This window comes from Thamnophis elegans, chromosome 8, assembly GCF_009769535.1.
Source record: "Thamnophis elegans isolate rThaEle1 chromosome 8, rThaEle1.pri, whole genome shotgun sequence".
NCBI classification, from domain to species: Eukaryota; Metazoa; Chordata; class Lepidosauria; order Squamata; family Colubridae; genus Thamnophis; species Thamnophis elegans.
Window position 1 is genome coordinate 65,341,391 of NC_045548.1, and position 27,843 is coordinate 65,369,233.

At 41.5% G+C, this 27,843-nt stretch overlaps 2 protein-coding genes across 2 annotated transcripts in view; one reads left to right on the top strand and one right to left on the bottom strand.

The window, feature by feature from the left end:
- MRPL13 (mitochondrial ribosomal protein L13) overlaps positions 1-800 on the bottom strand; it is a 24,379-nt gene extending 23,579 nt beyond the window's left edge. The window contains exon 1 of the mRNA XM_032223276.1: positions 706-800. Coding sequence (XP_032079167.1) covers positions 706-732 — 27 coding nt within the window. The 5' untranslated portion in view covers positions 733-800. The remainder of the gene's footprint in view (positions 1-705) is intronic.
- A 61-nt stretch (positions 801-861) lies between these two features.
- MTBP (MDM2 binding protein) lies at positions 862-27,774 on the top strand. The gene is made up of 22 exons (XM_032222446.1): positions 862-960; positions 3,103-3,183; positions 3,948-4,021; positions 4,105-4,250; positions 4,601-4,659; positions 6,990-7,134; positions 7,646-7,763; positions 10,168-10,308; positions 11,692-11,786; positions 12,609-12,681; positions 14,333-14,450; positions 14,845-15,018; positions 16,127-16,237; positions 16,868-17,032; positions 18,170-18,263; positions 18,351-18,488; positions 19,786-19,878; positions 21,653-21,919; positions 23,693-23,945; positions 24,388-24,501; positions 26,342-26,407; positions 27,641-27,774. Exons 1-22 carry the CDS (start codon positions 891-893, stop codon positions 27,674-27,676), a joined length of 2,631 nt encoding a protein of 876 aa, XP_032078337.1. The 5' UTR covers positions 862-890; the 3' UTR covers positions 27,677-27,774.
- The last annotated feature ends 69 nt before the right edge of the window (positions 27,775-27,843 follow it).

The following is a 27,843-nucleotide window of genomic DNA, read 5'->3' on the forward strand; positions in this document are numbered from 1 at the left end:
GAAAATTAATGAATCATTAATGAAATTAATGAATACAAGTTTATAATAAAAAAATACATTTATATGCTGTCTGTCTCCCAATGACTCTGGACTCTGCAGCAAGAACAACAATGCTCGGGCAACCCCTAAAAGGACTAACAAACCTCTCCCAACACACACACACCCATTGGTTGGTCTTCATTATTATTATTTATTTATTGGTTGCTTCCAAAGTCGTGAGCCAATTTATTCCAGCTACAAAATCAGAGTCCAGCTGCGGGGATCCATTACTTTAAGGCAGCGTTTCTCAACCGCCGCTTTTAAGAGAGGCGGACTTCAACTCCCAGAATCCCTTAGCCAGCCATGTTAAATGGGGGAGTCCTGGGAGTTGGAGTCCACTCCTCTTAAAAGCGACTAAGGCTAAGAAAACATGGTTTTAAGCCCACCTAGAAATATCCTCCGGACTCTTCACGTGTCTAGAAACCATCCATCCAGCCTTTACTCTTGACTAGACCCTTCAACGACAGGCCCAAAGTCTCCAGGACGATTCTTAAGGGGAGAACATCCAACATCACACCGCGGAGGAAGCCTCCGAAGCCGGCTGGCCTGTCCACCCGGCCTTTCCAATCCTTTTATGGCTTCTTCTTCCTAGAGAGCCTACCCTCCCCGAGAAAGAATCCCCCCCCCCGCCATCCCCGAGGCGGCCGGACACAAGGTCACCCGTACCTGCGCGGACTTGGTGAAGCTCGCCATGGCTTCCACAGCGCGAGCGGAAGCGGCGGGCCGCCTGGGTCACAGAGACGAGAGGCCAGAGCGGCAACCTGTCTGAGAAGCGGAAAGGGCGAGTCAGCCGAGGCGGGAAGTCTCGTCGGGGAGGCGCGGGAGGTTTAACCGAGACGGCGGCGTCAATCATGGACCGCTATCTGCTCTTCGTCAGCTGGCAGCTCCGGCGGAGCCAGACGGGTCCCGGAGGCTTTTCAGGTGCCGTTTCGGGGGGAAAATTCTTGCGCTGAGGGGGTGGGGGCTCTCTCCTTCATTCTTATCCGGGACACGGCCGTGGCTTTTTTGGGAGTGGGAACGAGTTGATTAACGTTGTCCTCCTCGGGGTTTTGCTCTGCCTGCCTAGACTCAGATCTCCTGGTGGTCTCCCATCCGAGAACCGCTTCATTTTTGGAGAGGATGGTTCTAGTGCTGCCACCTAGCTGAGACTGTGCGGTTTGTGGGGAAGCCTCTGTCCTTCTCCTCTTCGATTCCTAGGAATTTATATTTATATAATTACAATTCTGTCTCCCCCCCCCTCTATCTCTCTGTATGTAATATGTGTGTATGTATGTATATATTTGGATTTGTGTGTGTATGTATATATGTGTATGTTTTCTGATATATGTGTCTGTGTGTGTGTGTGTGTGTGTATGTATATATATATATTTGTATTTAAGTACAATGACAATAAAGATTATACATATATGTATAAAGATTATACATCTTTATACATATATGTATAAAGATTAAACATACATGTATGCATGCATGCATTAATTATAATTAATTAATTAATTATAGGGACGCAGTGGCTCAGTGGCTAAGACACCGAGCTTGTTGATCGGAAAGGTTGGCAGTTCAGCAGCTCGAATCCCTAACGCCGCGTAATGGATTGAGCTCCCGTTACTTATCCCAGCTTCTGTCAACTAGCAGTTCAAAAGCATGTAAAAAATGCAAGTAGAAAAATAGGAATCACCTTTGGTGGGAAGGTAACAGTGTTCTCTGAGCCTTTGGCGTTTAGTCATGCTGGCCACATGACCACAGAGATGTCTTTGGACAACTCTGGCTGTTCGGCTTTCAAACGGGGGACGCGCACCGCCCCCTAGAGTAAGGAACGACTAGCACATACGTCAGAAACCTTTACCTTTATTTGCTGTGTTTTCCCGAAAATAAGACGGGGCCTTATTTTCTTTTGACTCCAATATAAGCGCTTGGCCTTATTTTCTGGAAGGTCTTATTATTTTTGAGGTGCAGGAGGCAGCGAGCATGGTCACCTCATGGCTGCTGCTGTGTTGCAGTATTTTTAGGGAGGGCTTATTTTAGCGCATGCGCTCAAAAGCCTGATTGGGCTTATTATTTGGGGAGGTCCTATTTTGGGGAAAACAGGGCATGTTTGTGTAAATGTATGTGTATGTGTATGTACATATATATGACACTAAATACATACCTACTTCCCTGGCTCAGCTGATAAGGAGGAGAACCTTGTGGCTTAGTGGTTAACACAACTGCTTAATATGTAATACACCACAGGTTCAAATCACAGTAAGGGTATGGTTAGCTGATGAGAGCTAAATAGCTTGAAATAGATCTATACTAGTCTCCCTTTATTTATCAGCACAAATACAACACATTTGTAACAAAGGCAACAGTAAAAATATTGGGTTTCTGTCGTGATGGTCTCTTGTGACGAGCCGATAGACAGAGAATGGGAGCAGTCTGCTTCCTCCCATATTTGGGCATACCAGGGGTTGTGACACTAAATGTACGTATGTATGTATGTATGTACACACGCACGCACGCACGCACACACAGTCTGTCTGTTATTAGTATCCTCCTCTCCATCCTCTCTCTCAAAATAATTATATAATAGGAATTTATGGTGGCCTTCCCACTAGGTTGCCTTCCTATAGATGTCTTGGATTATTGCAGTTACCAAAATGCCATGGTTATCCCCACTTTAACCATAAAAATGGGGGGGGGGGAGTGTATAATCTTGCACTGAGCAAAGGAAAATAAAAAAAAATCTTTTAAAAAGTATCCTTGGGTACTTCTATATTAGTCACCAGTGGGTAATGATGGAGGGATGTTTGGAATAATGATTTGTGTTGCCTATAGAACGTCAAATAGTCCTCCCCCTCCAAATGTTGACAGGATTAATTATTTGATAGTTAGGAGATCAGGGGTTCTTCTCCCCAGTTTGCATTGAAAGCCAGCTTCTATACAAACACAGGTAACAAAAAACACAATATGTTTTAAACTAAATTATTTTTACCTATTCATTAGGGTTGCCAGTGGTGTTCCCAAATAAGCTGCATAGCCTTGTTTTCATGATTTTTCAATAAGCTCAATTATGTTTTCCAGGTTTGACAGCTGAAAATATTTATGACTTGCTAAAACAAAATTGCAATCCCTCTCTAAAGGCAAGATTTGAAACTTTCCCAGGTAAGAGAATCTCTTCTGCAGCAAACTACATTTTGCCTGGCACAGTAGCTGAACTGAAACTGTTGAGGACACAGAGAGAGTGAAAAACTGTAAAACTTTGCTGTTTTTCAACTTGCTGAAATATCTCATTGTTTTCTCTAAAAAGCAGAGATGAGGAACAATAAAGAAATCTGTTTGGAAGAATTATAAAGTTTCTTGGTTTTTGAAGCCTGACATCAATCTTGCCAAATTAAAGCAAACTTGCATAAAGCATACTCTGAGAATTATTATGGAGGAAGCCGTCTTCACCCTTTTTCCGCTTCTGCAAATTATCTGAACTTAGTTGTCTCTTGCTCCTCTGGAATTCACCCTCTCCATCCTGGGAATCTGGACTACCTTCATTGCAGACGGTTTAATAAATAGAACTACTAGCTTTCTCACTACAACGCAGGCAATTGTATCTGCAGCACACAATACAATTTTTTTTTTGGGGGGGGGGAAATCAAACTGACAGAAATGTATAACCAGCTAACATTTTCATGTGTGATGGGGAGGAAAGAAAGTACAATTAATTACTGGATTTATCTGAAATAACACTTTGATTTTACTGCTAGAATTTTAAAAAAATTAGAGAAAGGATTGCATTCGTTTCTTGCATGTTATTTTAATTCTTAAGAGCTGTTGCAATCATGACACTTCTTTTAATACATTTTCATGAAGAAAGCGAGGCTTCTATTTTAATTTTCTAAAATTCGTTGTAACTTGTATATTACTTCTCCTTTTAGCATGTTCTCTTACTGGGATTCCATATATGAAAGAATGGTATTTTGCAATTCAGTCAATATGTGGGTTTTCCCAGGTGAGTCACTGGAAGCATTTAATTACCCCAAACATTAGTTCTAACTTGTCCATTCCTTATAGTATTTTATTTTAATTGAATAGTTTTCTAGTACTGACTGGGAGGACATCAGTTTTGATGAAGAGACAGATCAAAGCAAAAGCTCTATTCGAAGAAATATTGAAGAATATCTTGGCGATCAAAATGTTGATGAAGACGACAATAACTGGGAATCTGTATCACTCATTGAGTAAGTTGATCCATGGTGTATATGGATCTGTTGGATCTAATATGTTAGAAAATATACCTGAGAATACAGTTTCTGAACTTTGGAATGGTCTTTGAATGCATAGAGGAAAGTAAATATTCTAACTAGGAGTAGCAGTAGGATAGCTGATTTAGCAAGAAATTGTTGATTCTGATAAATTCATTAACCAAACTTTGATGGCAAGTTTTTCATTTGAAATAAAAAAAATCATTTTCTATAGACAAATACAGTGCTTCATAAATCTGATACTTTGATTGAGTAAAGCACTAAATGTTTTGAAGCATATTCCTGAATGAGAGGCTTTTAAAAAAAAATTCATTCTTATTTTTCAGTCTATATGAAGAATCTGCGGAGAGCATACATCTTTTAGCTGATAAACTTCCTGCTCCTGGTAATGTGACCATTTTGGAAACACACTATTTTTGTGACAAACTCATTTTGCTTCTCAAAATGCCTTTGAGGCAGTTAGTCTGTCTTCTGTTTGTAACAATACTCTGGTAAATATCATGGTACAAAATGATACCTCACAGACTATTATGAATACATTTAGGCAAGAAAAACGAAATGCACAGGTATAGTATAGGTGGTAGTTTGCTCAATAGTAGTAACTGTGAGAGGGATCTTGGAGTCCTAGTGGACAACCATTTAAATATGAGCCAGCAGTGTGCAGCAGCTGCCAAAAAAGCCAACACAGTTCTAGGCTGCATAAAGAGAGGGATAGAATCAAGATCACGTGAAGTGTTAATACCAATTTATAATGCCTTGATAAGGCCACACTTGGAATACTGCATTCAGTTTTGGTCACCACGATGTAGAAAAGATGTGGAGACTCTAGAAAGAGTGCAGAGAAGAGCAACAAATATGATTAGGGGACTGGAGGCTAAAACATGAAGAACGGTTGCAGGAACTGGGTATGTCTAGTTTAATGAAAAGAAGGACTAGGGGAGACATGATAGCAGTCTTCCAATATCTCAGGGGTTGCCACAAAGAAGAGAGAGTCGGCACCTGAAGGTAGAACAAGAAGCAATGGGTGGAAACTAATCAAGGAGAGAAGCAACTTAGAACTGAGGAGAAATTTCCTGACAGTTGGAACAATTAATCAGTGGAACAGCTTGCCTCCGGAAGTTGTGAATGCCCCAACACTGGAAGTCTTTAAGAAGATGTTGGATAGCCATTTGTCTGAAACTGTATAGGGTTTCCTGCCTAGGCAGGGGTTGGACTAGAAGATCTCCAAGGTCCCTTCCAACTCTGCTATTGTATTGAATTATATAGTGGAAATTTGGAAGTATGCCCTTGCTAGGATAAATTATTTAATAGCATGCAAGTTTTCTTAAAACAATATAAAGGAATAAAACACACACTGTACCAAAGGCAGTGATGTACTTAGCATTAAAAGAAAGGCTTTTGTCTATGTGGGATGCTTTCTGAGCTTGGATGTTTTCTTGCAGATGTTTCATTACCAAACTAGATAATATCAGTGCTAGGTCCCAAGCACTGATAATGTTATGTAATTTGGTAATCAAACACCTGCATGAAAACAACCAAGCTCAGAGTGTACCAGTGAACTGATCCTGCAGTTCAACCCTGAGCTACAAATATTTTTTTCTATTGACTTTGTTTGATTTTTATGCTGATTTTATAGTCAACTCAGTGGCAATATATATACCTAATGTTCTTCTATGCTCTCTACAACCACAACTCTGTGAGATGGATTGAGCTGAAAGTGAGGGACTGGCCCAAAATCACCCAGCCAGCTTCCATGCCTAAGGGACGACAAGAACTTGACCTCCCAATTTCTAATCCAACATCTTAGCTATTATATATCATTGGCTCTATGTACTATATTTTTTCGGACTATAAGACGCACCAGTGTATAAGACGCACCAAGATTTCAAAGAGGTAAGAAAAAAAAAAGTTTTTGTCCTCCCTGACCCCCAGGAACACACTACAGGCTTCAGCAGTGCTGGGGGAAGGCAAAAACACCCCTGTTTTTACGAAAAACAGGTGGAAAAGGCTCATTTTTTGCAAAAAAAAAAAAACCCAGGCATTTTCTCTTCCCCTAGCCCTGCTGAAGCCTGCAGAGCGCTGGGGGATGGGAGAAGGCAAAAACACCTCAGTTATTGCAAAAAAATATATAAAAATGGCCCATTGTTTGCAAAACCACCCCCCCCCCCGGAATTTTCCCTTCCCCCAGCCCTGCTGAAGCCTGCAGAGTGCTTCTGGGAGATGTGGGAAGGCATAAATGCCTCCATTTTTGCAAAAAACCACCTGTTTTTTGCAAAAATGGGATACGGAGGCGGGGCTTCGGGAGGTCAAAAATGGCTGTATTTGGTGTATAATACACACCAAAATTTTAGGGGGGAAAAGGTGCGTCTAATACTCTGAAAAATACGGTATATGAATTGTTGTTGAATTGTGGAACTGCCCTTAAAAACCACCCAGAGGTTTCTGATCCAAGATGAGCAGTAAAGAACATAGTTTAGTATATCCATGTCAGAACACTGTTTACAAGCCATACTGATTGCAAGTTGGCTTCAGGGTATGATTCATTACATGCTTAAGGCCTGGTTATTTGAGGGAACACCTATCTCCCATAGCATCTGCCCAGCCAATTCAATCTGATAGGGTTAAAAAAACAAAGAAGTCCAATGTTCAGTTTTCTGCTCCTACAAAAAAGCAGATTGAAATGTCTGTCTTTATTTATGATATTTACTTCTGCAGGAAAAGCAATGGTTGATGTTATTCTCCAGTCCTCAGAAATAGATGCCCCTCAGTTAAAAGACTGCTTACCTGTCATTGGCGCTCTAAAACACCTAAGAGAATGGCATGCAGCAAAGATCACTGTTGTAGCAGACAAAAGCAACAGGTGAGTAGTATTTAAATTCTTCAAATAAGATAATTGAGAAAGGGAGGATTGCTGATGTCATTTTAGGAGTACAGGTAATCCGTAACTTATGACCAGTCAGTGACTGTTCAGAGTTATGGCAGACCTCAAGAAAGATACTTGCATCCCGGATTCAAAGTTATGATGCTGTCATCTCTCAATACCAGCATAGTCACCTTTTGGTGTGCTAAATTGTTGAGGTTCATGGATAACTTTGGGGCTAGTTACCCATCTCTTCTGCCAGGCCCCTAGTCTGCATGGAGAAGGGAGTTGCAAGCTGCCTTGAAGAAAAGTGAAATACAAACCTTTAACAGAGTAAATATAGATAACATTTAGATTAAGATCTAAATACTTTACAAAATGATAAATGACATTCCATAGCTTTTTGTAACACTGTGGGATCATATTTAGTCTACTGAAAATTATATGAAGCATTAACCTGGAAAGTTACCAAGATTTTAGTTAAATCTGTACACACGTTTTCTTTTTACAGTACTTGGCAAAGATTTGCAGACTATCTTTCTGCTGACATCTTAGCTCTTGAAAACTTCAAAGACAGTATTGATTCAAGGGAACTGTGGAGAGGAAAGATTCAAATCTGGGAACAAAAGGTATTGGTTTGAAGTTTTCTTGGAGGAATAGTGCCATATTAAATGGCTGAAAAATGGGCGCTGGATTTATGCATGGAAATATTTATCCATCTGTTATTATCATTTTCATGTGGGGTATTAGAGAACTTCATGTCGCTATAATCTCAGGCTTGGCTTCTAGTTAAAGAAACATTTGCCAGGAGCTTCCTATCAAATGGAATCCGGTAATAGGGCGGCATAGAAATGCAATAAATCAAATGCAATAAATCAAATCAAATGATCTTTGGTCATGGGACTCTTGAGAGAAACCACTTTTTGTCCATCTTCTCACTCCTGCAGCCAGTGGGAAAAGTTAAAAACTCCAGAGATTGAAGTAAAGATCACTTTCTCTTAATAAAAGGATTCTTAAGATCGAAGAGGCTTAATAAATAACGGCATTGGATAAGAATCTCTTTCATGAACGGAATAATTTTGTAATATGAATTACTTGTTTATAGGGTTTTTTTGAGGAAGGGGGAAGGAGGCAGCACAGTTTGCAGATCTGAAAAAAGCAACCCTGAGATTTTTATTCATTTATTAAGTGTATATGCTGTCCATCCTACTGTCGAGCTATTCTGTCGATTCCAACATGGATGAAAGGCTGGAAAGAAAGAGATAAAGGAAGAGTTAAAAATATATGCTGGCTTCGGATTAGAATATTGTGACAAAAGAGAAAGGAAATGGTTTTAGAAATCATGTGTTCTATCTTACCTGTTTTGGGGGATATCGGAATTATTGGGGTCAATGTACCATACTTTTTGGAGTATAAGACACTCTGGAGTATAAGGCGCACCTTAGTTTTTGGGGAGGGAAATAGGAAAAAAAGATTTCTGCCTACCAGCTATTCATCTGGCTAGCGTCCTTCAGCATAGCTTCAGCACATTAGTTTGCTGGTTGTGAGCGAGCATGCGCAAGCATTATTTTCAGCCTTGTTGGGGCCGAAAAGCAGCTTTTAAAGCACAGCTGATCATCTCAGGGAGCTGCAATTAGTAAAGTAGGCAAAGCGCGGAAGAGGTAAGAAAAGGCAGCAGATGTTCTGGGTTGCCATTTTGGGCTCCGTGCCTCAAGTTTTCATCCTCCAAACACTTTGATCGCCGCCTGAAAATGCGGCACGCAGAGTCTGTGATCAGTAGTGATGTGCTCTGGTTATCCCAGCAGCCTTGAATGGGTCTCAAATAGAGTGTTTGGAGGCTCAAAATGCGAGGTGTGGAGCCCCAAAACGCAAACCATTGTCTGTGGCGATCTCTGCTGTCAGGAAGAGAGCGCACAGAGATCAAAGTGTGGGGGCTGGCAGGTGGGCAGGGATACATTCAGAGTATAAGACGCACCCAAGTCTTCAACCTCTTTTGGGGGGGGGGGAAATGTGTGTTATACTCCAAAAAATACGGTACTTCAAAACCTACGGGAGAAAACGATTGTGTTAGCTTTAAAAATGTTGCTAATATTTTAAATAGGTATTTCTTGACCCATAAATACTATGCTTTCAAATTCCACTGTCTGCATTGTAATGTCTCATTTTATATAATAGTCATCTTAAATAGTCATTTTATATACAATAGCAGAGTTGGAAGGGACCTTGGAGGTCTTCTAGTCCAACCCCCTGCCTAGGCAGGAAACCCTATACCGTTTCAGACAAATGGCTATCCAACATCATCTTAAAGACTTGCAGTGTTGGGGCATTCATAACTTCTGGAGGCAAGCTGTTCCACTGATTAATTGTTCTAACTTTCAGGAAATTTCTCCTCAGTTCTAAATTGCTTCTCTCCTTGATTAGTTTCCACCCATTGCTTCTTGTTCTACTCTCAGGTGCCTTGGAGAATAGTTTGACTTCCACTTCTTTGTGGCAGCCCCTGAGATATTGGAAGACTGCTATTATGTCTCCCCTAGTCCTTCTTTCTATTAAAGTAGACATACCCAGTTCCTGCAACTGTTCTTCATATGTTTTAGCCTCCAGTCCCCTAATCATCTTTGTTGCTCTTCTCTGCACTCTTTGCAGAGTCTCCACATCTTTTCTACATCGTGGCGACCAAAACAATGCTGTATTCCAAGTGTGGCCTTATCAAGGCATTATAAAGTAGTATTAACACTTCACGTGATCTTGATTCTATCCCTCTGTTTATGTAGCCTAGAACTGTGTTGGCTTTTTTGGTAGCTGCTGCACACTGCTGGCTCCTATTTAAATGGTTGTCTACTAGGACTCCAAGATCCCTCTAACAGTTACTACTATTGAGCAAGCTACCACCTATACTGTACCTGTGCAATTTGTTTTTTCATGCCTAAATGTAGAACCTTACTCTTTTCACCATTTAACAGACATCTTTAAAATGTGTGTGGGGAGTAATATTTAAAAACTTTATAGTTATCCTTTGCTTTTTATTCTCTTCAGTTTGGATCTGAAATCACATTTCCAGATTTTTGTATAAAAGGCTCTGCATCTGGAAGGTCATTCAGCCCCGTCTGCTTAAATACTTTCTCTGCTGCTGATGAAAATAAACAGTCGAAGAATCCCAATGTTCATTGTGCAGAGGTAATTAATCTGTTTGGTCTTTCTGAATTGCAATTCTTAGCATTGTAGAAATCAGATAGATCTATGCTCAAGTGTGCCATAAAATAGACTATTTTTTTAAAAAAAACTTGGAAACAATATTCACCCAGAAAAGTAAATATTTTAAAATCTAGCTTTTTTATGGCTAAGTAGGTAAAATGCATGTGCCTAGAGGCATAGAAATTAAAAATCCATTTCATGGTGCGTTAGCCTGTTTTGGAAATCTAGCTCCCTTGTTCTCCAGGAGTAACTTCAATTCAAGGAAAAAGAAGAGAATTTCAACTAAAAAAACACAACATTATTATTATTTTTGCATTTCCCAAGTCTTTTGAAATAGAGTGGCATACTTGACATGCACACTTAGAACTTGTGGAACACTCTTGGTATAGATAAAATAATCTTCAATTTTGTTTGTTTTGTTACCAGGATATTCAGGGGAAAAACCCATATCAGATTTCAGTTTTAAGGAAACTGAATTTGAACACATAGGAACAGACAGGCTGTTTGATATGACCAAGTGAACTTTTAAAAGGGAAGAACGCTGCTCTAAATTTTATTTCTGTAGGAATGTGGAATTTCTAGCTTGCTGGCTTCAGATGACAGATGTTTCTGTCTGCCAGGGAAATGAAAGCATTTTTTTTTTTTTGGCTTTCTGCAGAACATAGCTGGGAGCAATAGGGCCCCTTCTCTGCAATTGCTTCTCAGCCACTTTGGTGAGATCCTTCACTCCTGAAGCCTCATCTGATAACCAGCCTGGCAGGGGTATAGAAATGGGATGGCGAACCTATGGCACATGTGCCACAGGTGCTGTCACACCAGCCATTGCCTTAGCCCGGCTCCACTATGCATGTGCGTGTGCCTCCTGTCGGCCAACTGGTCTTTGCACGGGAGGCCAGGGTGCATGTGGGGGATATGCACGGAGCGCATGTGCGGGGGGCGGCGCTTGCATTGCATTTTGGGCCTTGCACGGCGTCCCCACCTGGTTTTGGCTTCCAGGTTTGTGCAGGAAATTTTCCAGACCCAAAATAGGGGGGGGGGGGCTGGAAGGCCTCCTGCACCAACACGGAAGCCAAAAATGGGCAAAGGGGCGGGGGGAGGTCATGGATGCTGGTGGTGGTCGTGAACGCATTGCATTAATTTTGTTTTGTCCAATTAAACCCAGTTCATTTTTTTTTTATTTTGTCGTCATCGATTTTGCTTCATTGTGTCATGTTTTATCACCTCTGTTGGATCTCTCACTTTTGAAATTTATGGGGGTGTGCAAAGGGAAAGGAAAAATTAGAAAGCTCCTATCTACAGATGTTCTTAATCTTAACAGTTTGTGCTGGAATCCACAATCCAAATGACCTTTTAATGTTCTTCCAGGTGTTCCATTATTACGGACCTGCTTTGAAATTTGTACAGATGGTGCTGTTGACTCACCTGCCAGCATGTTTGGTGTCAAACCTCCATTTTGAGCTGTATCCTTTTATAACAGATGTCATTTGGTTTGATTTAGGAGTTGTTTCACGCCCCTGGAGACTGGGAATGAATGTCAGAAACAGGAAATCTTTAGAGCAAGTAAACTAAGTGCTCTCATAGATATGCACTGTCACGAATGACAGTTTTAATGAATGGTACAATGATTGCTAACATTGCTTTGAATTTTATAGAGGCAATCATTCATTCTATAAATGTGGAAGGCACTTCTCCTGAATCCAATGGGTTGATTCTCAGAGTACATAGTGCTGTACGCTCCTGGACCTTTGCAAAATTGAATAGTAATATAGAATAACAATATCAGAGTTGGAAGAGACCTTGGAAGTTTTCTAATCCAACCCCCTGCTCAAGCAGGAAACCCTATAGCTGTGAAAGCACTCCAGACCTAAGCTCCGGTGCGCATGTGCTCGCCGGCTGGATGATTTTCAGCCTTCTGGAGGGCCAGTGGAGGCCGTTTTTGCCCTCCCCAGGCTTCAGGAAAGCCTCCGGAGCCTAGAGAGGACGAAAAACAGGTCCAACAGGCCAACTGGAAGTTTGGAAACGATCCATTTCCGCCTTCCGGAGGAGGGCAAGGGGTGGCCTTTTTTCCCCTCCCCAGGCTTCAGGAACACCCCCTTAATGTTGGGGAGCATGCACACATGTGGGGGGGGGCACATGAGGAGGTGGGGGGGCTCAAGTTGGGGCAAACCTCCCTTAAAACAGGTCTCAATTTTGGGCTCAATTGTGGTCGTATGTTGAGGACTACCTTTATTGACTCTTGCACACCGTAGCTGTGAGGGGCGTGATTCCTAAACTTTGTCTAGGTCTTTGTCTGGACCGGATGCTGAGAAGAAGTCTCTACTCTTGTGGGATCAACTTTCTTCTCTACGTGGAAAGGTAGATGGTGGCTTTTTTTATTAACATTCACTTTTTGCAGAATGAAAGTGAGTTAAAATTAATGTATATTCCCTAAAAGAATTCTTGCTTTTAAGGTGAATCTGATTTAGCTGACTATATTGACTTAAATTAAAACAACCAGTTTCACAATAGCTGTTTTGGAGTCTTGTAGAACAGGGGTCCCCAACCTGTGCGCCACGGCCCACTATGCAGCTGTGGGCTATTGGCCACCTGGGCTGCATGAGTAGTTGGCTGGTAAGTACGCATGTGCGCATACGCACAGCCCCATTTGCATGAGCGTCGACGCAAGCGTTGTGGGCATTTGCTGTCTCACTCGCTGGGGGATTGGCAGCCCATTCGCATGAGAGTCACCGTGGGTCCTCGTGGCCCCCCTTGTGCGAGCGTTGTTCCTGGCCCTTGTGGTCCTGCTCACCTGAGCGTTGTCATGGGTGTTCATGGCTGCACTCGCACTCGCAATGGGTATTTGCATGTGCCTGCCCCTCCCAAAAAACTATCCCCTCCTTCCCCCCACCCCCATTCCAAGCCACCAACCTTTACAAATTAGGATTTGAGGAAATGTAGAGTTGGAGCCCACATCTTTCTTGGTTACGGTTCCCGAGGATATTTTTTGTGTCAGCGGCTGAAACATTTTTTTTCTAAAATCCAGAGAAACAAGATAATATTTGTAAACAGCTTTGAAAAAAGACTTCCCTGATTTATTGGGGGAAGATAATCTAGCAAAATTAGCTTGGAAGATTCTGTTATTACAACCTATTTCAATGAAGCAGAGTTCTAGTCTTCCTATGGAGTTAGTTTCCTAATGTGGTCCATCTAGTTGGGCTGACATCATCGGATGTACAGTCAGCTTTAGAGGAGGCTGGTTGGTCTCTGTCTGTCGGTCTGTCTGTCCCAAAGGTGCCTTTTCAAAAGGCAACTGGACTTTTGTTTTTCCTTGAAGATGTTTCGCTTCTCATCCAAGAAGCTGCTTCTTCTCTGACTGGATGGTGGAGAATGGAAGGATTTATATTCCTTGCAGTCATCTGGTCGTTGGGGATGGTGGGGAATGGAAAAACCAGAATGTCCAGTTGCCTCTTGAAAAAGCATCTATGGGATAACCATGACCTGGATGACTGAGAATCTCCATAGACATTTTGTCTGTCTGTCCATCTGTCCATCCATTCATCCATCTTTCTATCCATCTATCTATCTCTATAATCTATCTATCTATCTATCTATCTATCTATCTATCTATCTATCTATCTATCTATCTATCTATCTATCTATCTATCTATCCATCCATCCATCCATCCATCCATCCATCCATCCATCCATCCATCCATCCATCCATCCATCTATCATCTATCTATCTATCTGTATCTATCATCTGTCTATCTGTCTGTCTATCGGTCTGTCCGCCCATCTGTCCACCTAACCATCCATCCATCCATCCATCCATCCATCCATCCATCCATCCATCCATCCATCCATCCATCCATCCATCTATCTATCATCCATCATCATCCATTCATCCATCCATCATATCTCTTAACTATCTCCCTCAGAGTAGACTCTGCTTATACATGAGACATTTCGTATATCAGTATCTCAGAAGATTTATTTATAATCAAGTCTACATGTGTTTAATCTGCAGGTAGGAGCTTTATTTGTACTGCCTTGCAGTATAAGCAGCATGCTGAATCCTGTACCCAGCCAACTGAGTACAAAAAAATGGAAGGAATGTATAGCTGAAAAACACAAAGGTCTCGGCAGTAAGTAAAGTTGTATTGTCTCCACATTCTGCTGTTTCCCCCTGTTTTAGTAAATTGATAAAAAGATAAAGAATGCTTGGATGCTACAAAAAACTGATTAAGAAAGACATCGACTGACGACCTCTGCCTTCTGCTATGGTCAGCAGAGAAAATGGAAAGTTTGGGTCTCTGCTTTCTCTTGGGTTGGAAAACAGTATAGATAGATAGATAGATAGATAGATAGATGATAGATAGATAGATAGATAGATAGATAGATAGATAGATAGATAGATAGATAGATAGCTTGGACTTTAGATAACTTATTACTAAAATTTAGCATGCATGTTGATTTAATCTAGGTTTTTTGGTATGTGTTTATGAATTTTTATAAAGGTTAAGATGTATTTCTTTTTAGTTCCAGAAGTTGAACTTAAAGGAGAAACGTGCAATTATTATTTCTTGGTGCAAGGCAACGGCTCTGGAGGTTGTAAAGCAACAATAATCTATTCAGCCAATCAGATCAATGGCTCTGTCACTCTTGCAGAAAGTATAGGAAAGCTGAGGACAGCAGAAGAAGAAACAGAAGCAGGTATGCATTTGGTGGTTGAACTAAGAGGCACAAATGTTCAATTATTTGAAATGAGCCTCCAGAAAACTAATCAGATCTGTGAATTAAACACATTGATCATGAATTTGAATATGAATCATATTCTTTAACCAAATATCAAAACGCAAATAGAATTTTGTTCTCAAGAGCCTTATTTCACATTAAGATAAATCTTGATTCACTATTGACTGGACTGCCCGGACATAGGTTAGACTTCTTTTACTTTCTTCTCCAAGAATTTAAGTCTCCATTCTAGATCTTCACTAAGAGTTTACTAGGCTTGGAGAGCTTTTTTTTTTCTGGATCACCTCTCCTTTTTAGTTTATTTACAACTTATATAGAGAAACACACTTGCCTGCTTGCTTTGAAAACATAAGAAGACTATATAGGTCCATCTAGCTTGATATTATTGATGTTGACTAGCATTGGCTGTCCAAGGACTTTTTCCAGCTCTGCATACATGCAAATTATTATTAATATTATTATATGTGGTTAATCTTTGGTGAGATTCACAGCCTTTGGGGCTGGTTGGTAGCTCAACAGCTGGAGTCCTAACCAAGGACCTAGGAACTGTTAAGGTAATGTCGGAGTATATAAGCTGTTCCAAGTAGGGTGGTTTTTTGTAGAATCAGAATGTTCAAGTCTGATAAATTTAAAATTTCCAAATAGTGAGGTAGCCCTTTAGGTATTGCTCCAATTTATAATAATAAATTCTAGAAGCTGAAGAAGCTTCTAGAATGAGAAGTGAAAAGTCTTCGGAAAAAAACCAGAAAGTCCTGTTGCCTCTCGAAAAAGCACCTTTGGAACAACCATGACCTGGATGACTGAGAATCTCCATAGACAAAGGTCATTAAGTACCTTTTAGGTCTGTCATAACTGCTGCTGAGTGACCAGTTGTAAGTTGAGTACTATCTACTTCTTGCTTCTCCTCAAGAAAATGTAGACACCCAATGACGTTCTGTGAGTAGAGGTTGCCTTTAATCTGATTTCTGTGATCATAGTCCAGTATTTGTTCTCTCAAGTCATTTATTTGGCTCAATTTTAGGATTTGATGTAATTTGATCACTTCCCACTTCTCTTATCAACACAGGTTTCTTTGAAAAGTTTCTCAAAGTTTTCCCGCATTTTTATGGTGAACAGATTTTACAAAGAGAGAAGAAACTGTCTCAGTTCCAAACACAGATTTTGAATCATTGCCTGAGTAAGTAATGGAATATTTACCCACAGAATAATGGCTGGAAAATACATCATTAAAAATATATCCATCGGTGTATCTTAATTTGTAAAGGGTACTATTTGAAAATAAAAATGGGCTTTCTTTTTAGGGGCTATGTATCAACTTGTACAGTGTTTCCATGACTACTATCTTTGACATAGGAAAAGGGAGGAGAATTCCATGCCTACCTTTGGCCAGAGTCAGGTCTCATATTCCTACAGCTGGCGTGTGAAATGCGCATGTTCATAGCCTGTTGCAGCACCTTGTTGGTGGATGTGATTTATGACACAGACAGAAGGGAGGGCATACAGGGGTAAAGTTCAAATGCAATTAAGCGGAAGTCAGTTTTGGCTCTGCAGAAGAACATGCCAAAATGTTGATCCTAATAAATGAATGGATTTCTTTTGAACTTTGTCTCGAGGCTTATGTATGCATAGCAAATTGCTGAAGCATTTCTCCATAAGCTTATAAAGGGATTATGTTTTTATTGCCTTATTTTTTACTTGATAACAGCATGATGCAATAATTCAATTCAGTGAATTAGCATTATTATACATCCTGGGTTATTAACATCATATCCGTGACCCCTTCAATTCCTTGTCTTCTATTTTTCAGAGAGACAAACGTTTGCTGGGCATCTACCTGTGGCTTTTAAGAATGAACTGAAATATCTATTAACCTACACCAGGGAACGTTTTTTTGAATTATGGAAGGTTAGCCATCCAAGTACTGTTTATCCAGGAGCAATTATTAAAACTAGAGATGAAGAAGCAATTGATGGTAGGCATCATTTTGTTAAATGTCCCTGGAGATTCTCAGTCATCCAAAGGTGTTTTTTCAAGAGGCAACTGGACTTTCTGGTTTTTCTTTGAAGTTGTTTTGCTTCTCATCCAAGAAGCTTCTTCAGAAAGTCCAGTTGTCTCTTGAAAAAGCACCTTTGGGACATCATTTTGTTACTTAATTAGAATAATTAGGATAAATACATTGCCTGTAAGTTAGACTGTTTTAATAAATGAGCATTCACAATGCAGAATGTCACGTAGAGAAATGGGAGGTGTTTGAACTTTGAGATTGATGAATGGAGGACTTGGGATGACAACATTTTTGTAGCAGGTGATATGGTCAAGGTATTAGTGGATAAGATTACTCCTCAACTTGCAACAGTTCATTTAGTGACGGTTCAAAGTTACAATGACACTGAAAAATGACTTATGACTGTTTTTCGCAGTAATGACCTTTGCTGCATCCCCACGGTCACATGATCAAAATTCAGATGTTTGGTAACTGGTTCATATTTATGGCCATTCCCAGGTTCATGTGATTCCGTTTTGCAACCTTCTGGCAAGCAAACTCAATGGGGAAGCCAGATTCACCTTAACAACGGGGTTACTAACTGATCAACTGCAGTTATTCACTTAACAACCATGGCAAGAAAGGTCGTAAAATGGGGCAAAACTCACTTAACAAATGACTCATTTAACAACAGTAATGTTGGGCTCAATTGTGGTCGTAAGTTGAGGACTACCCTTATTCCCGACCACTATGGTGAGAACGAAGATTGTAAAAAGAATAACAAGGCATGATTTGGGTCTCTTTACAATGGTCTCATCTGTTTTCCCTGTTCGTTTTTGTTGCTATCACAAAATATAATTGAAGCTAATCATACTTGGTGTTAATAGTAAGTGAACAATAGGTCTTCGAGTTGTTGCCAAAAGTAAGAGATTTGTAAATTATTTCATTGAAGCTGGATAGAAATTTCAAATTTTGGTCCGCAGAACTTTTAATTACACCGAATGGAAAGCTAGCACTTTCTTAGCTGTGTTGAAATTAAAATAGAAGATGAAGATTTTGCAGTGGATTAAATGCTTGCCTTGCCTTCTTGCCCTTCCCCTCGCCCACTGTCCCAACCATTCTCAGAACCAAAGCTAAAAGATACAAATCCTTTGAAGTGGCCGGAAAGAAACGTTCTACAGAACTTGGAAAATTCTGAGAAGATTAAGCAAAGAACAAGGTAACATTAAGCATTTACGCCTATGCGTTAGTGTGTAGCTGTTGTGTGAACGTAGCTTTCCGCTCATCGGTTTGATTTTCCTTTTAGAGTTTCTGAACAGCTGCTGGGCCTTAAAAATGGCCAGAAGGACTCCGCCTTACTTGATGTAAGTACTTCAGTGCTTAAGTACTTCACTGCAGAAGGCTTGCCTGTTGGAGAGCTGCAGCCCTTACACATTCCAAAAAGGTAGAGTAAAATCCTTGTCTTGAACATGCAACCCTGCAGTTGACTCAGTTGAGAATCTTAAGTAGCTACAAGTTCTAGTTCTCCTGTTGGAACGTAATTTCTGCTGGCAGCATTCAGGCGTCGATACTGATCTTGTAAGCGCATCATTTTCGAACGGCGTGGTCTTTTGAAGCACCTCAAATAATTGAACAGGTACTGGTTCTAATATCTGTATTTGAAGTCTAAGCGTCACCTGCAAACTCCGACTTTCTGTGTTGCTCGGAAAGGATATAGCAGCAGTACCATTGCAGATGAGATTTTCAGACTGACTTATTAAAATGAGCTTTGTTTTACCCTGCATTATAACAGAAACATTTGAACCCCCACTAAAATATAGGCGTAAGCTTGATTAGGTCATAATGAAGACTGATAAGAAAGGATTCCTTCAGAGAATTCTTAAACCTGGTTTAGAGCATTGGAAATGGGATGGGGCCTTCCTTCCTTTCTTCCTTACTCACTCACTCACTCACTCACTCACTCACTCACTCACTCTTTCTTTTTCTTCCTCTTTCCTTCCCTCCCTCTCTCCCTATCATCTCCCTTCCTTCTTTCCTTCCTCTTTCCCTCCCTCCCTCCATCATCTTCCTTTTCTTCCTCCCTCCATCATGCAGATTTCTTGTCATGTTATTGCTCACAACTAATAGTGTTTCCTCCTTCATTCACAACAGAATTTCAGGCCATCTGCTCACAGGATTAAAGCTAATCAGAGTTTGCAAATGCACATTATGGAAAAGTACAATTACTTTTAGGAACTAATCTCGAAGATTGGGAATGGGGTGGTGGTGGAGGACATCATTCATACTATCTGATTGAAGCCAGATCTTTTTCTGTGAATGGGTAATGAATGCCGTTTCTGGAATGTCAGCCAAGTTATCTTGTTTTGATTAACCAGTGACAGCATGTGTATAAACTGAACTTTTAGAAAGCAACACAATACTCTACCAAGACAAACAGAATTTTGCTACTTGATTCTACATCCTCAGCGGGACTTTGGTTGAAGCATCTTGAACAAAAATCATTGTTCATGCCACCACACTCCATGCATGCAAATTCCTCCAAGCCTGGTATTCTACCAATGGATCAATCATCAAACATACTCTATATCGAATGTTGTATTTGATTATTATAATTACAATGGCAAAGAGAGAGAGAGTGTGTGTGTCTGATTGTTCCTATTCCTGTTGTTAACATGTTTGTTTTTTGCCTATAGAAGAGCAATAACTGGTTTCACGTGAAAACCTCTATGTCTTTTTTTCAGTGACAGCGTTTTTTTGACACCTGAACTGACACCTCGAAAACTGAGAGCTTTACCGTTTGAAAAAGCTGCTGGCTGCCATTACCATGGCCTGGAGTAAGTTTCCTTTACAGTGAATTATTTTCTGAGCCCACTCATTCAGCAGAATAGAATAGAAATAGGAATAGAATAGAATAGAATTCTTTATTGGCCAAGTGTGAATGGACACACAAGGAATTTGTCTTTGGCGCATATGCTCTCAGTGTACATAAAAAGACAAGATACATTCGTCACAAATCACAAGGTACAACACTTAATGATAGTCATAGGGTACAAATAAGCAATCAAATCACATTAGAAAACAATCAATATAAATCGTAAGGATATAAGCAACAGAGTTACAGTCATACAGGGGGGGAGATGGGTGATAGGAACGATGAGAAGATTAATAGGAATAGTAACGCAGACTTAGTAAATAGTTTGATAGTGTTGAGGGAATTATTTGTTTAGCAGAGTGATGGCGTTTGGGAAAAACTGTTCTTGTGTCTAGTTGTTCTGGTGTGCAGAAACAATTTATGTCCAGGATGCGAGGAGTTTGTATACGGAAAGCAAGTTGGTAGCCATTGTTTTTTCTGCAGTTCTAATTATTCTATGAAGTCTGTGTCTGCCTTGTTGGGTTGCAGAGCCAAACCAGACAGCTATGGAGGCGCAGATGACAGATTCAACTATTCCTCTTGTGTTTTCTGAGTTGGCGCAGAAAGAACATTCTTTGTTGTGCTTTTTGATGAAACACAAACCAAGTTTAAGAAAATATTGAAACTTAAACAACAATAGGTTTATCTACCAGTTATTTTCACATTTGGATATTTAATGCTTGAAACCAAGCATAATGTTTCAAATGCCTGGGTACCTGAGAGACCGCCTCCTGCCGATTACCTCCCATAGACCGATTAGATCTCACAGGTTAGGTCTCCTCCGGATTCCATCTGCCAGCCAATGTCGGCTGGCGACTCCACGGGGGAGAGCCTTCTCTGTTGCAGCGCCAGCCCTCTGGAACGATCTCCCCGTGGAGATCCAGACCCTTACTACCCTCCCGGCCTTCCGCAAAGCTGTTAAGTCCTGGCTACTCCAGCAGGCCGGAGGGCTCTCGATATATCCAGCCCCCAGGAGATTGTGATTGTTGTATATTTTAATGTTGTTTGTGTATTATTCCCCCTCCCTTGTTTTATTGTAAACTGCCCGGAGTCCTTTGGGAGTGGGTGGCATACAAATCAATAAAACTATAAACTATAAATGCATGCTTTCATAAATGCAAAATATGTTCTGACAAAGTTTTCAGCAGAAAGTGGAGCAGTTGACCTGATAGGATTTGAACATCATGCTTTTCAATGTCATAACAGAAGTGGGAAGAATAAACCTTGGCAGGTCCCTTCCTCTTTCTAACTTCTAAATAAATAAGCAAGACATTTTTGAGAGGCAGAAGGAAGCTCACCCTCAAACCACCTTTTTTACCCTTCCAAACGCTTTTGAATGCGTTAGAGCAGGGGTCACCAATCGTTCGGATCTCAGGGACCACTAAGTTCATAATTTTAAATCCCGTGGACCACTAATATGAATTAGTGATGGGATGGGGTCCTTCAGGCACTTAGCTTGGCCGCTGTTAGCAGAGAGAAGCACCCGGAGTCAACCCTAGGTTTGCTGTCCATTGCAGCGAGGAATCTCAAATACGGCCAAGAATGAATGTTTGTCATGTTCCACAGGGATTTGAGTAAGAGAAGCAAGGAAGATATTCTCTTATGGCAAGAAAGGCATAAAGTTTCTCTTTATGTCGGAAGCAGCCTTAGACATTCTGCAATGCTGTTCCAACCCTGTTTTTAATGATGACTCTTAGGTACTGCCTTGACAATCGAAGAGCTTTGGAAAGAGATGGGGAGTTTGCTGAACTTCAGTCTCGGCTTATCCGTTTTGAAACTCAGACCACCTGCACAAAGGAATCTTGCCCTGTGCCCTGTGTTTTGAGTCCCCTGCCATCCCCAGCGGTTTTGTCTGAGCCTGGAAGTGTCCCTGACGGAGAATCGTCACAAAGAGAACTGCAAATGGAGACATCGAAGCTAAAACGAAGATCGAAAGATGTAGAGAGCTTTTGTTCCAACAAAAGGTAATAATAATACATGGTGTAAAAATAAATATTTCTTTCTTTGTTTGATCACTGTTTTGTGTGGCTGTTATGCAGTGTTTTTCTTCTTTCCTACCGTTTTCCCCCAGCTCTTATAACCTGCAGTGTAACATGTTTTATATTGAAGTAAGTGGCACTTTCTTAATCCCTATGTGGAGGTTCCCACGGATGACACCCAACCAAGCCAGCAAATTGAGACGGATCAGATCCCGTTAAGAACAGCTTTATTTCATTTCGGCCCGTGTGAAAGCAAAACCAACTCTAATTATTTCTCGCAGGTTTTCGTACAGTTAAAGAATAGATGTTCCCCTTCCTCCTTGTCACAGGTCACATTGTCCAATTAGGTGTTCTGGCATTTCCCGCGTAACTCCTTCCAGTCTCTGGTCAGCACTTCTTGAGATGACCTTGGTTCCCATGGGACGATCTGGTGTTATTGTCTGGTCTGGCATTCCAAACTTCTTCCCCTCCCCCCCCCAATACTGTGTGGCAAACTGAGAAACAAAAAGATGACTACGGCAGCAGGGGTCTGTTTCGAGTGGCCGGCAAGCACACACATGCACACAGTTCCATTTCTGTGAGCAGCGTGCCTATGTGCTTACCGCTCCCACAAATAGCAATAGCAATTAGACTTATATACCGCTTCACAATGCTTTAAAGACCCCTCTAAGCGGTTTACAGAGTCAGCATCTTGCCCCCAACAATTTGAGGCCTCATTTTACCTACCTCAGAAGGATTTAAGGCGGAGTCAACCGTAGCTGCACACGCTTGCCCGTTGCTCATGCAAATGATATATGCTCTCGCTGGCTGTTTCCACGGCCAAGGTGCAAATCCCTCATGATCCACTAGTGTACCGCGGCCCAAAGGTTGGGGACCCCCTGCTATAGGACATTGCATAGTGATAGCTGAAGGTAACTTGCTCAAGAGTGATTCCATTTATCGTATTTTTTGGACTATAAGACACACCTTTTTGTCTCCCAAAAGGGAGTGAAAATGTCTGTGAGGCTTATAAGCTGAATATTGCCGAAGCCCCGCCCACATGCCTGCCATTTTTTGGCCTCTGCATGCCCTGTTTTCGGGCCTTTTTTCGGCCCGTTTTCAGAGCTTTTTTCAGCCCAATTTTTCAGCTTTTTTTTACCATTTCTTGGGGGAAAAATGGCCCGAAAAAAGCCTCAACAACAGCCTGAAAACAGCCTCAAAAATAGACTGGGAAAAGCCTAAAAAAACAGGCTGAAAAAGACTCAAAAACAGGCCAAAGTAAGCTTCAAAACGGGCTGAAAAAAGCCTGAAAATGGGCCCAAAAAGTCTCAAAAACAGGCTGAAAAAAGCCTGAAAAACGGGTGAAAGGGTCTCAAAAATGGGTAGAAAAAAGGCTGGAAAAGGGCAGAAAAAAGGCTCCCCAAAAGGGCTGAGAATGTGCCATGCAGAGGCCAAAAACTTTTTTTGTTGTTGTTTTCATCTTCTAAATTTAGTTGTGTATTATAGTGAGGTGCCTCTTATAATCCAAAAAATACGGTAAGTTATTTGCATCATATCTCAAAATAGTTATATTTACATCTGGAGATCAGATTAGGGACAGCTGGTCATGGAGAAAATCTATTTAATGTGATCTCTGACGGTAGACAATGATCTGATGGCTAATTTTGCTTTCAGGCTGATAATTCTGATAGATGTCAATACTGCGATATTTTCAAAATAAATCCAAGCCAGCATAAATACATTTCGGTTAAAAAAGCAACAACGTTACTCTTGTTTCAGATTACTGCAATCTGAAAGCACAGATTCTGTCTTGTCCCAGTCGAGCAGAATTAGCAGGAGTCACCAAGCCACCGTTGTCCCAAAGAAGTGCTTGAAGACTTCAACCCCTCTGCCCTCTGCGGCTGTCACATCTTCTCAGAACTGGGTGGTGAACAAAGAAACTTCCAGGAGCAACTCAGCAAGCCAGAACACTAATAAGGAATCAGCGACACCGAATCCCGGAAAAGAATCGAGATCTCAGAAGCATACACGGGTAAATAATTCTTTTCTCCCTGCTGGATTTTCATGATGACATCATTACAGACCCCAAAAGGCCTTCTGTGGCCTGTTGGCAGCTCAAGAGGATGATCTGCAGCTTTCAACCTAGAGTTTTACTTCTCTAGATTACATTACATGTAGAGCTGGTATTCAGACGATAGCGGAAATCGCTCGTGGGCCTGCCCAACCACTTCGGCTCTATGCCATCCTATTTGGGCATGTTTTTGAGGCTGGGTGCATGCGCAGAAGGCGCGTGCGCGAGCAAAGCACATGTGCGAAGTGAGCGGGCACGCACGAGGTGAACCGGTGGTAATAAAATGTGAAACCCACTGCTGATTACATGGTTACAGTAACTGGTGCCTTTGATCTGTTGAGATGAAGCCTGATGGTGCTGGCCCTTGAAATTAAAATAGACCCATTTATTTTTTCTTCCCAAGATGCTGAAGGACGTCGTCACAAGTACTCTTGAGAAGCACGGTGTTGCAAGGGACCACGAGTGCTTCACAGCATGCAGTCAACGTTTATTTGAAATATCCAAGTGTTACTTAAAGGTACTCAATTGTTCTCTCTTTCCATGTGCAAAAGACCAGATGATCAAACGGTGAAATAATAGTTTTTTGTCGGATGGTTTAAAGGGATAAAAAATTTAGTCCTTGTTTTCCTCTAACTGGGGTGGGCATCTATGATCCTTTTATGAGCTGTGGACTTCAGTTCCCAGAATTCCTGAGCCAGCCAGGATTCAATTCTGGGAGCTGAAGTCTACAGCTCATTGCTGGCCACCCTTGACCTAACGGGTGATATGCAAATTCATATCAACTGTTCTGACCCCCCTCGTCCCACACCAACACACACTCCGAGCCAAAGATAAGTTACAGCATTTAATTAACAGACAGACAGCTCCTTGGCAGCAAACCGGCACAGACAAGCTTGGGCAGTAATCCAGCACAGATAAGGCTTGGCAGCAATCCAGCCTACCAAGCTCACAATAATGTTCTCCGACATTAATTCCTGCATTGACTTCTGCAAGAGGGGCGTGTGCACAAGCAGTCTTTTTATAGTCTGGAGAGGAGCCTAATGACCACCAGCTGAGTGCAATTACCTCCTGTAACTGCACAACTGTTCCTGACGCCTATTAGCTCATGTGGCCGGCATGACTAAACACTGAAGGAACACAGAATGCTATTACTTTCCCACCAAGGTGGTCCTTATTTTTCTACTTGCATTTTTACCTGCTTTCGAACTGCTAGGTTGGCAGAAGCTGGGATAAGTAACAGGAGCTCGCTCCGTTTGTAGGAGCCCAGTGAAGCTCTGATGATAACATTCAGTGACAAAAATATGCAAAAATTCAGAAAATTTGGAAGGGACTGCCTTGCTAGGTGGTAGAATGCAGTAACTCCCATTTTATATGTAATATATGAGAATATTTGTCCCTTAGGGGGGGTCCTTGGGCGTCTGTGAGGCTGCATCTGTAAAAATTTGCCTTGGTCAAAATAGGTAACCTAGTGAGAAATTTTCATTAGGATTGTGATCTTCTTTCTGTCTGCTGCTAATTAAGTTCTATTCTGTATGAATTATACAACGCCAGCTTCAATCTCTACTTCAGGCTACCTTGCAGAAAGTATTTTGAATTCTTTTGCGGGAAGAGTTCCACTATTCATAGCAGACCATTGCCATCTTGTGGTCACTGGGAACACAGAATTTTCTTTTTCAACCAAGCTGCTGCCTTCCCATAATCCGAACAACTCCATCCATTTACCTCTACTGCTAATGGAAAAGCTTTTAAAATATTCCCAGAACAGTTTCTCCTGATGTGGCTCCTATCCTCTTGCTGTATATTTAAGTTAGGAACTCCTCTGATTTTATACAAGTATGTCCCACCATGGCTTCTCATATGACTTTATGGTTGAATGTAAACATTTGGGAATTGTATTACCTAACAATATAGGGTAGTGGTCTCCAGCCTTTCCGGCTCGGCGGACCAGTGGAGGCAGCAGAGAGGGAGGGGAGATGGTTTCGCACTCATGCCATTTTCACAAATGCAGCTTTGCACACACGCACACACACACACACACACACACCACTTTCACAGCCTGGTCCCAAACAGGCTGTGGCCCAACATCAAGGTGACCCCTGATAAAGGGGAACTAAATAGATTATGACACAAACAAAAATTGGTAAGGAAACCTGGCTGACAAGACTCAACTACAATGATAAATGGTTTTTCTTGTCCATCCGCAGAATTTCTAAATTAAGACGCCTGGATCGCTATTTACTATTGAAAATGTAACAAAAGTAGTGTTACTAAATAAGACCATCATTCTTTCTTGCCATCTTAAAAGGTTTTCATTAATAAGCCAGCGTGTGTTGAAAGTAAATGTATTTCATATTTAGGATTTGAAAACATCTCGAGGTCTGCTGGAGGAAATGAAGAAAGCTGCTAACGGCAATGTTCAGCAGGTAAAGTAATGGTTTTCTGTGTCTGCGTCACAAGTAACTTGCTCCTGAGAATCGGCTTCCATCTTTTATCAAAGTTTGGCTTTATGAATTAGGTTAGCTGATGTCGACTGCCCTATGCTGGTTGAATCTGAAAGAGGGCTGACTTATCCCTTCAATGATGATTTGTGGGATATATCTTGAGTGTTGCTACAGTCCTCGTTCATTGCCTAGCAGAAGACTTGCATATTTACACTGTCAAACTCGCGGCCTGCGGCCTGGATGCGTCATTCGCTGGCCACGCCCTTTAGCAAAGGGGGGGGGAGTTGTGATATGTCACATGATACTGCCGTGGCAACACAAGATTGACACCCCTGGGTTACATGGTTTTCCCTTAGGAAAGGCCCCTAATTAGGAAGAAGTGTTTCAATATCTAATATATCCGTGATGGCGAACCTATGGCACGCATGCCACAGGTGGCATGCAGAGCCTCCTGTGGGCACGCAAGACGTGAGCCCCAGCTCAGCTTTGCTGCACGCATCTCCATGAGCCAGCTGGTTTTAGGGTCTGCCGCGCATGTGCAGGGAACGAGGTGCATGTGGGAGATGTGCATGCATGTGCGAGGAAGAATGTGTGCGGGTGGGTCATGGCTCCATGCACAGGGGATGGAGTGCACATGGGGAGATCACGGGTGTTTGTTTGTTTGTTTGTTTATTATTTATAGGCCGCCCTTTTCCCTAAGGGGACTCAGGGCGGCTTACAATTTATGGGGAGGGGAATACAAGACAAGACATGAGACATTACATAAGTAAAAATAGAACACAACATTCATTCATCATTCGGGTGGGGACGGATTAGAATCTTTATCCCCAGGCCTGATGGGATAGCCAGGCCTTGAGGGCTGTGCGGAAGGTCTGGACGGTGGTGAGGGTGCGAATCTCCACGGGGAGATCGTTCCAAAGGGTCGGAGCTACTACTGAAAAGGCTCTCCTCCGCGTAGTTGCCAGTCGACACTGACTGGCAGATGGAACTCGGAGGAGGCCTAATCTGTGTGATATAATAGGTCGTAGGGAGGTAATTGGCAGGAGGCGGTCTCTCAAGTACTCAGGATGCGGGATGCCACCCATGCTTTCAGCACTCGATGCCGAAAAGATTAGGCATCACTAATATATATTCTCGAACTTTAGGATGCAATACAAGTGTTTGCTTTATATAGGTATTTCTATTTTTAATTGCTTTTCTGTTGCTTATTTACAGGTCATTGATTGGGTTTTAGAAAAAAACAAGAAGTGACATCCGCAAGTGCAGCACACTGAGAGCACCTTAAAAGTGTCTTGTTGGTAGATATGCCTAAAGCTTGGCAGTATCTACCATGTGATGCTCTCAAACCTCTGAGATAATTAAATTGAACTTGAAGTTATTTGTGTTGTAAAAAGTTTTTTACTAGAATAAAAAGAATT

Coding starts and splice junctions, on each gene's coding strand:
- MTBP (XM_032222446.1), top strand. CDS start 891: ATGGACCGCTATCTGCTCTTCGTCAGCTGGCAGCTCCGGCGGAGCCAG. Junction 961..3,102: donor GGGTCCCGGAGGCTTTTCAG/GTGCCGTTTCGG, acceptor TATGTTTTCCAG/GTTTGACAGCTGAAAATATT. Junction 10,309..11,691: donor CCAATGTTCATTGTGCAGAG/GTAATTAATCTG, acceptor ATGTTCTTCCAG/GTGTTCCATTATTACGGACC.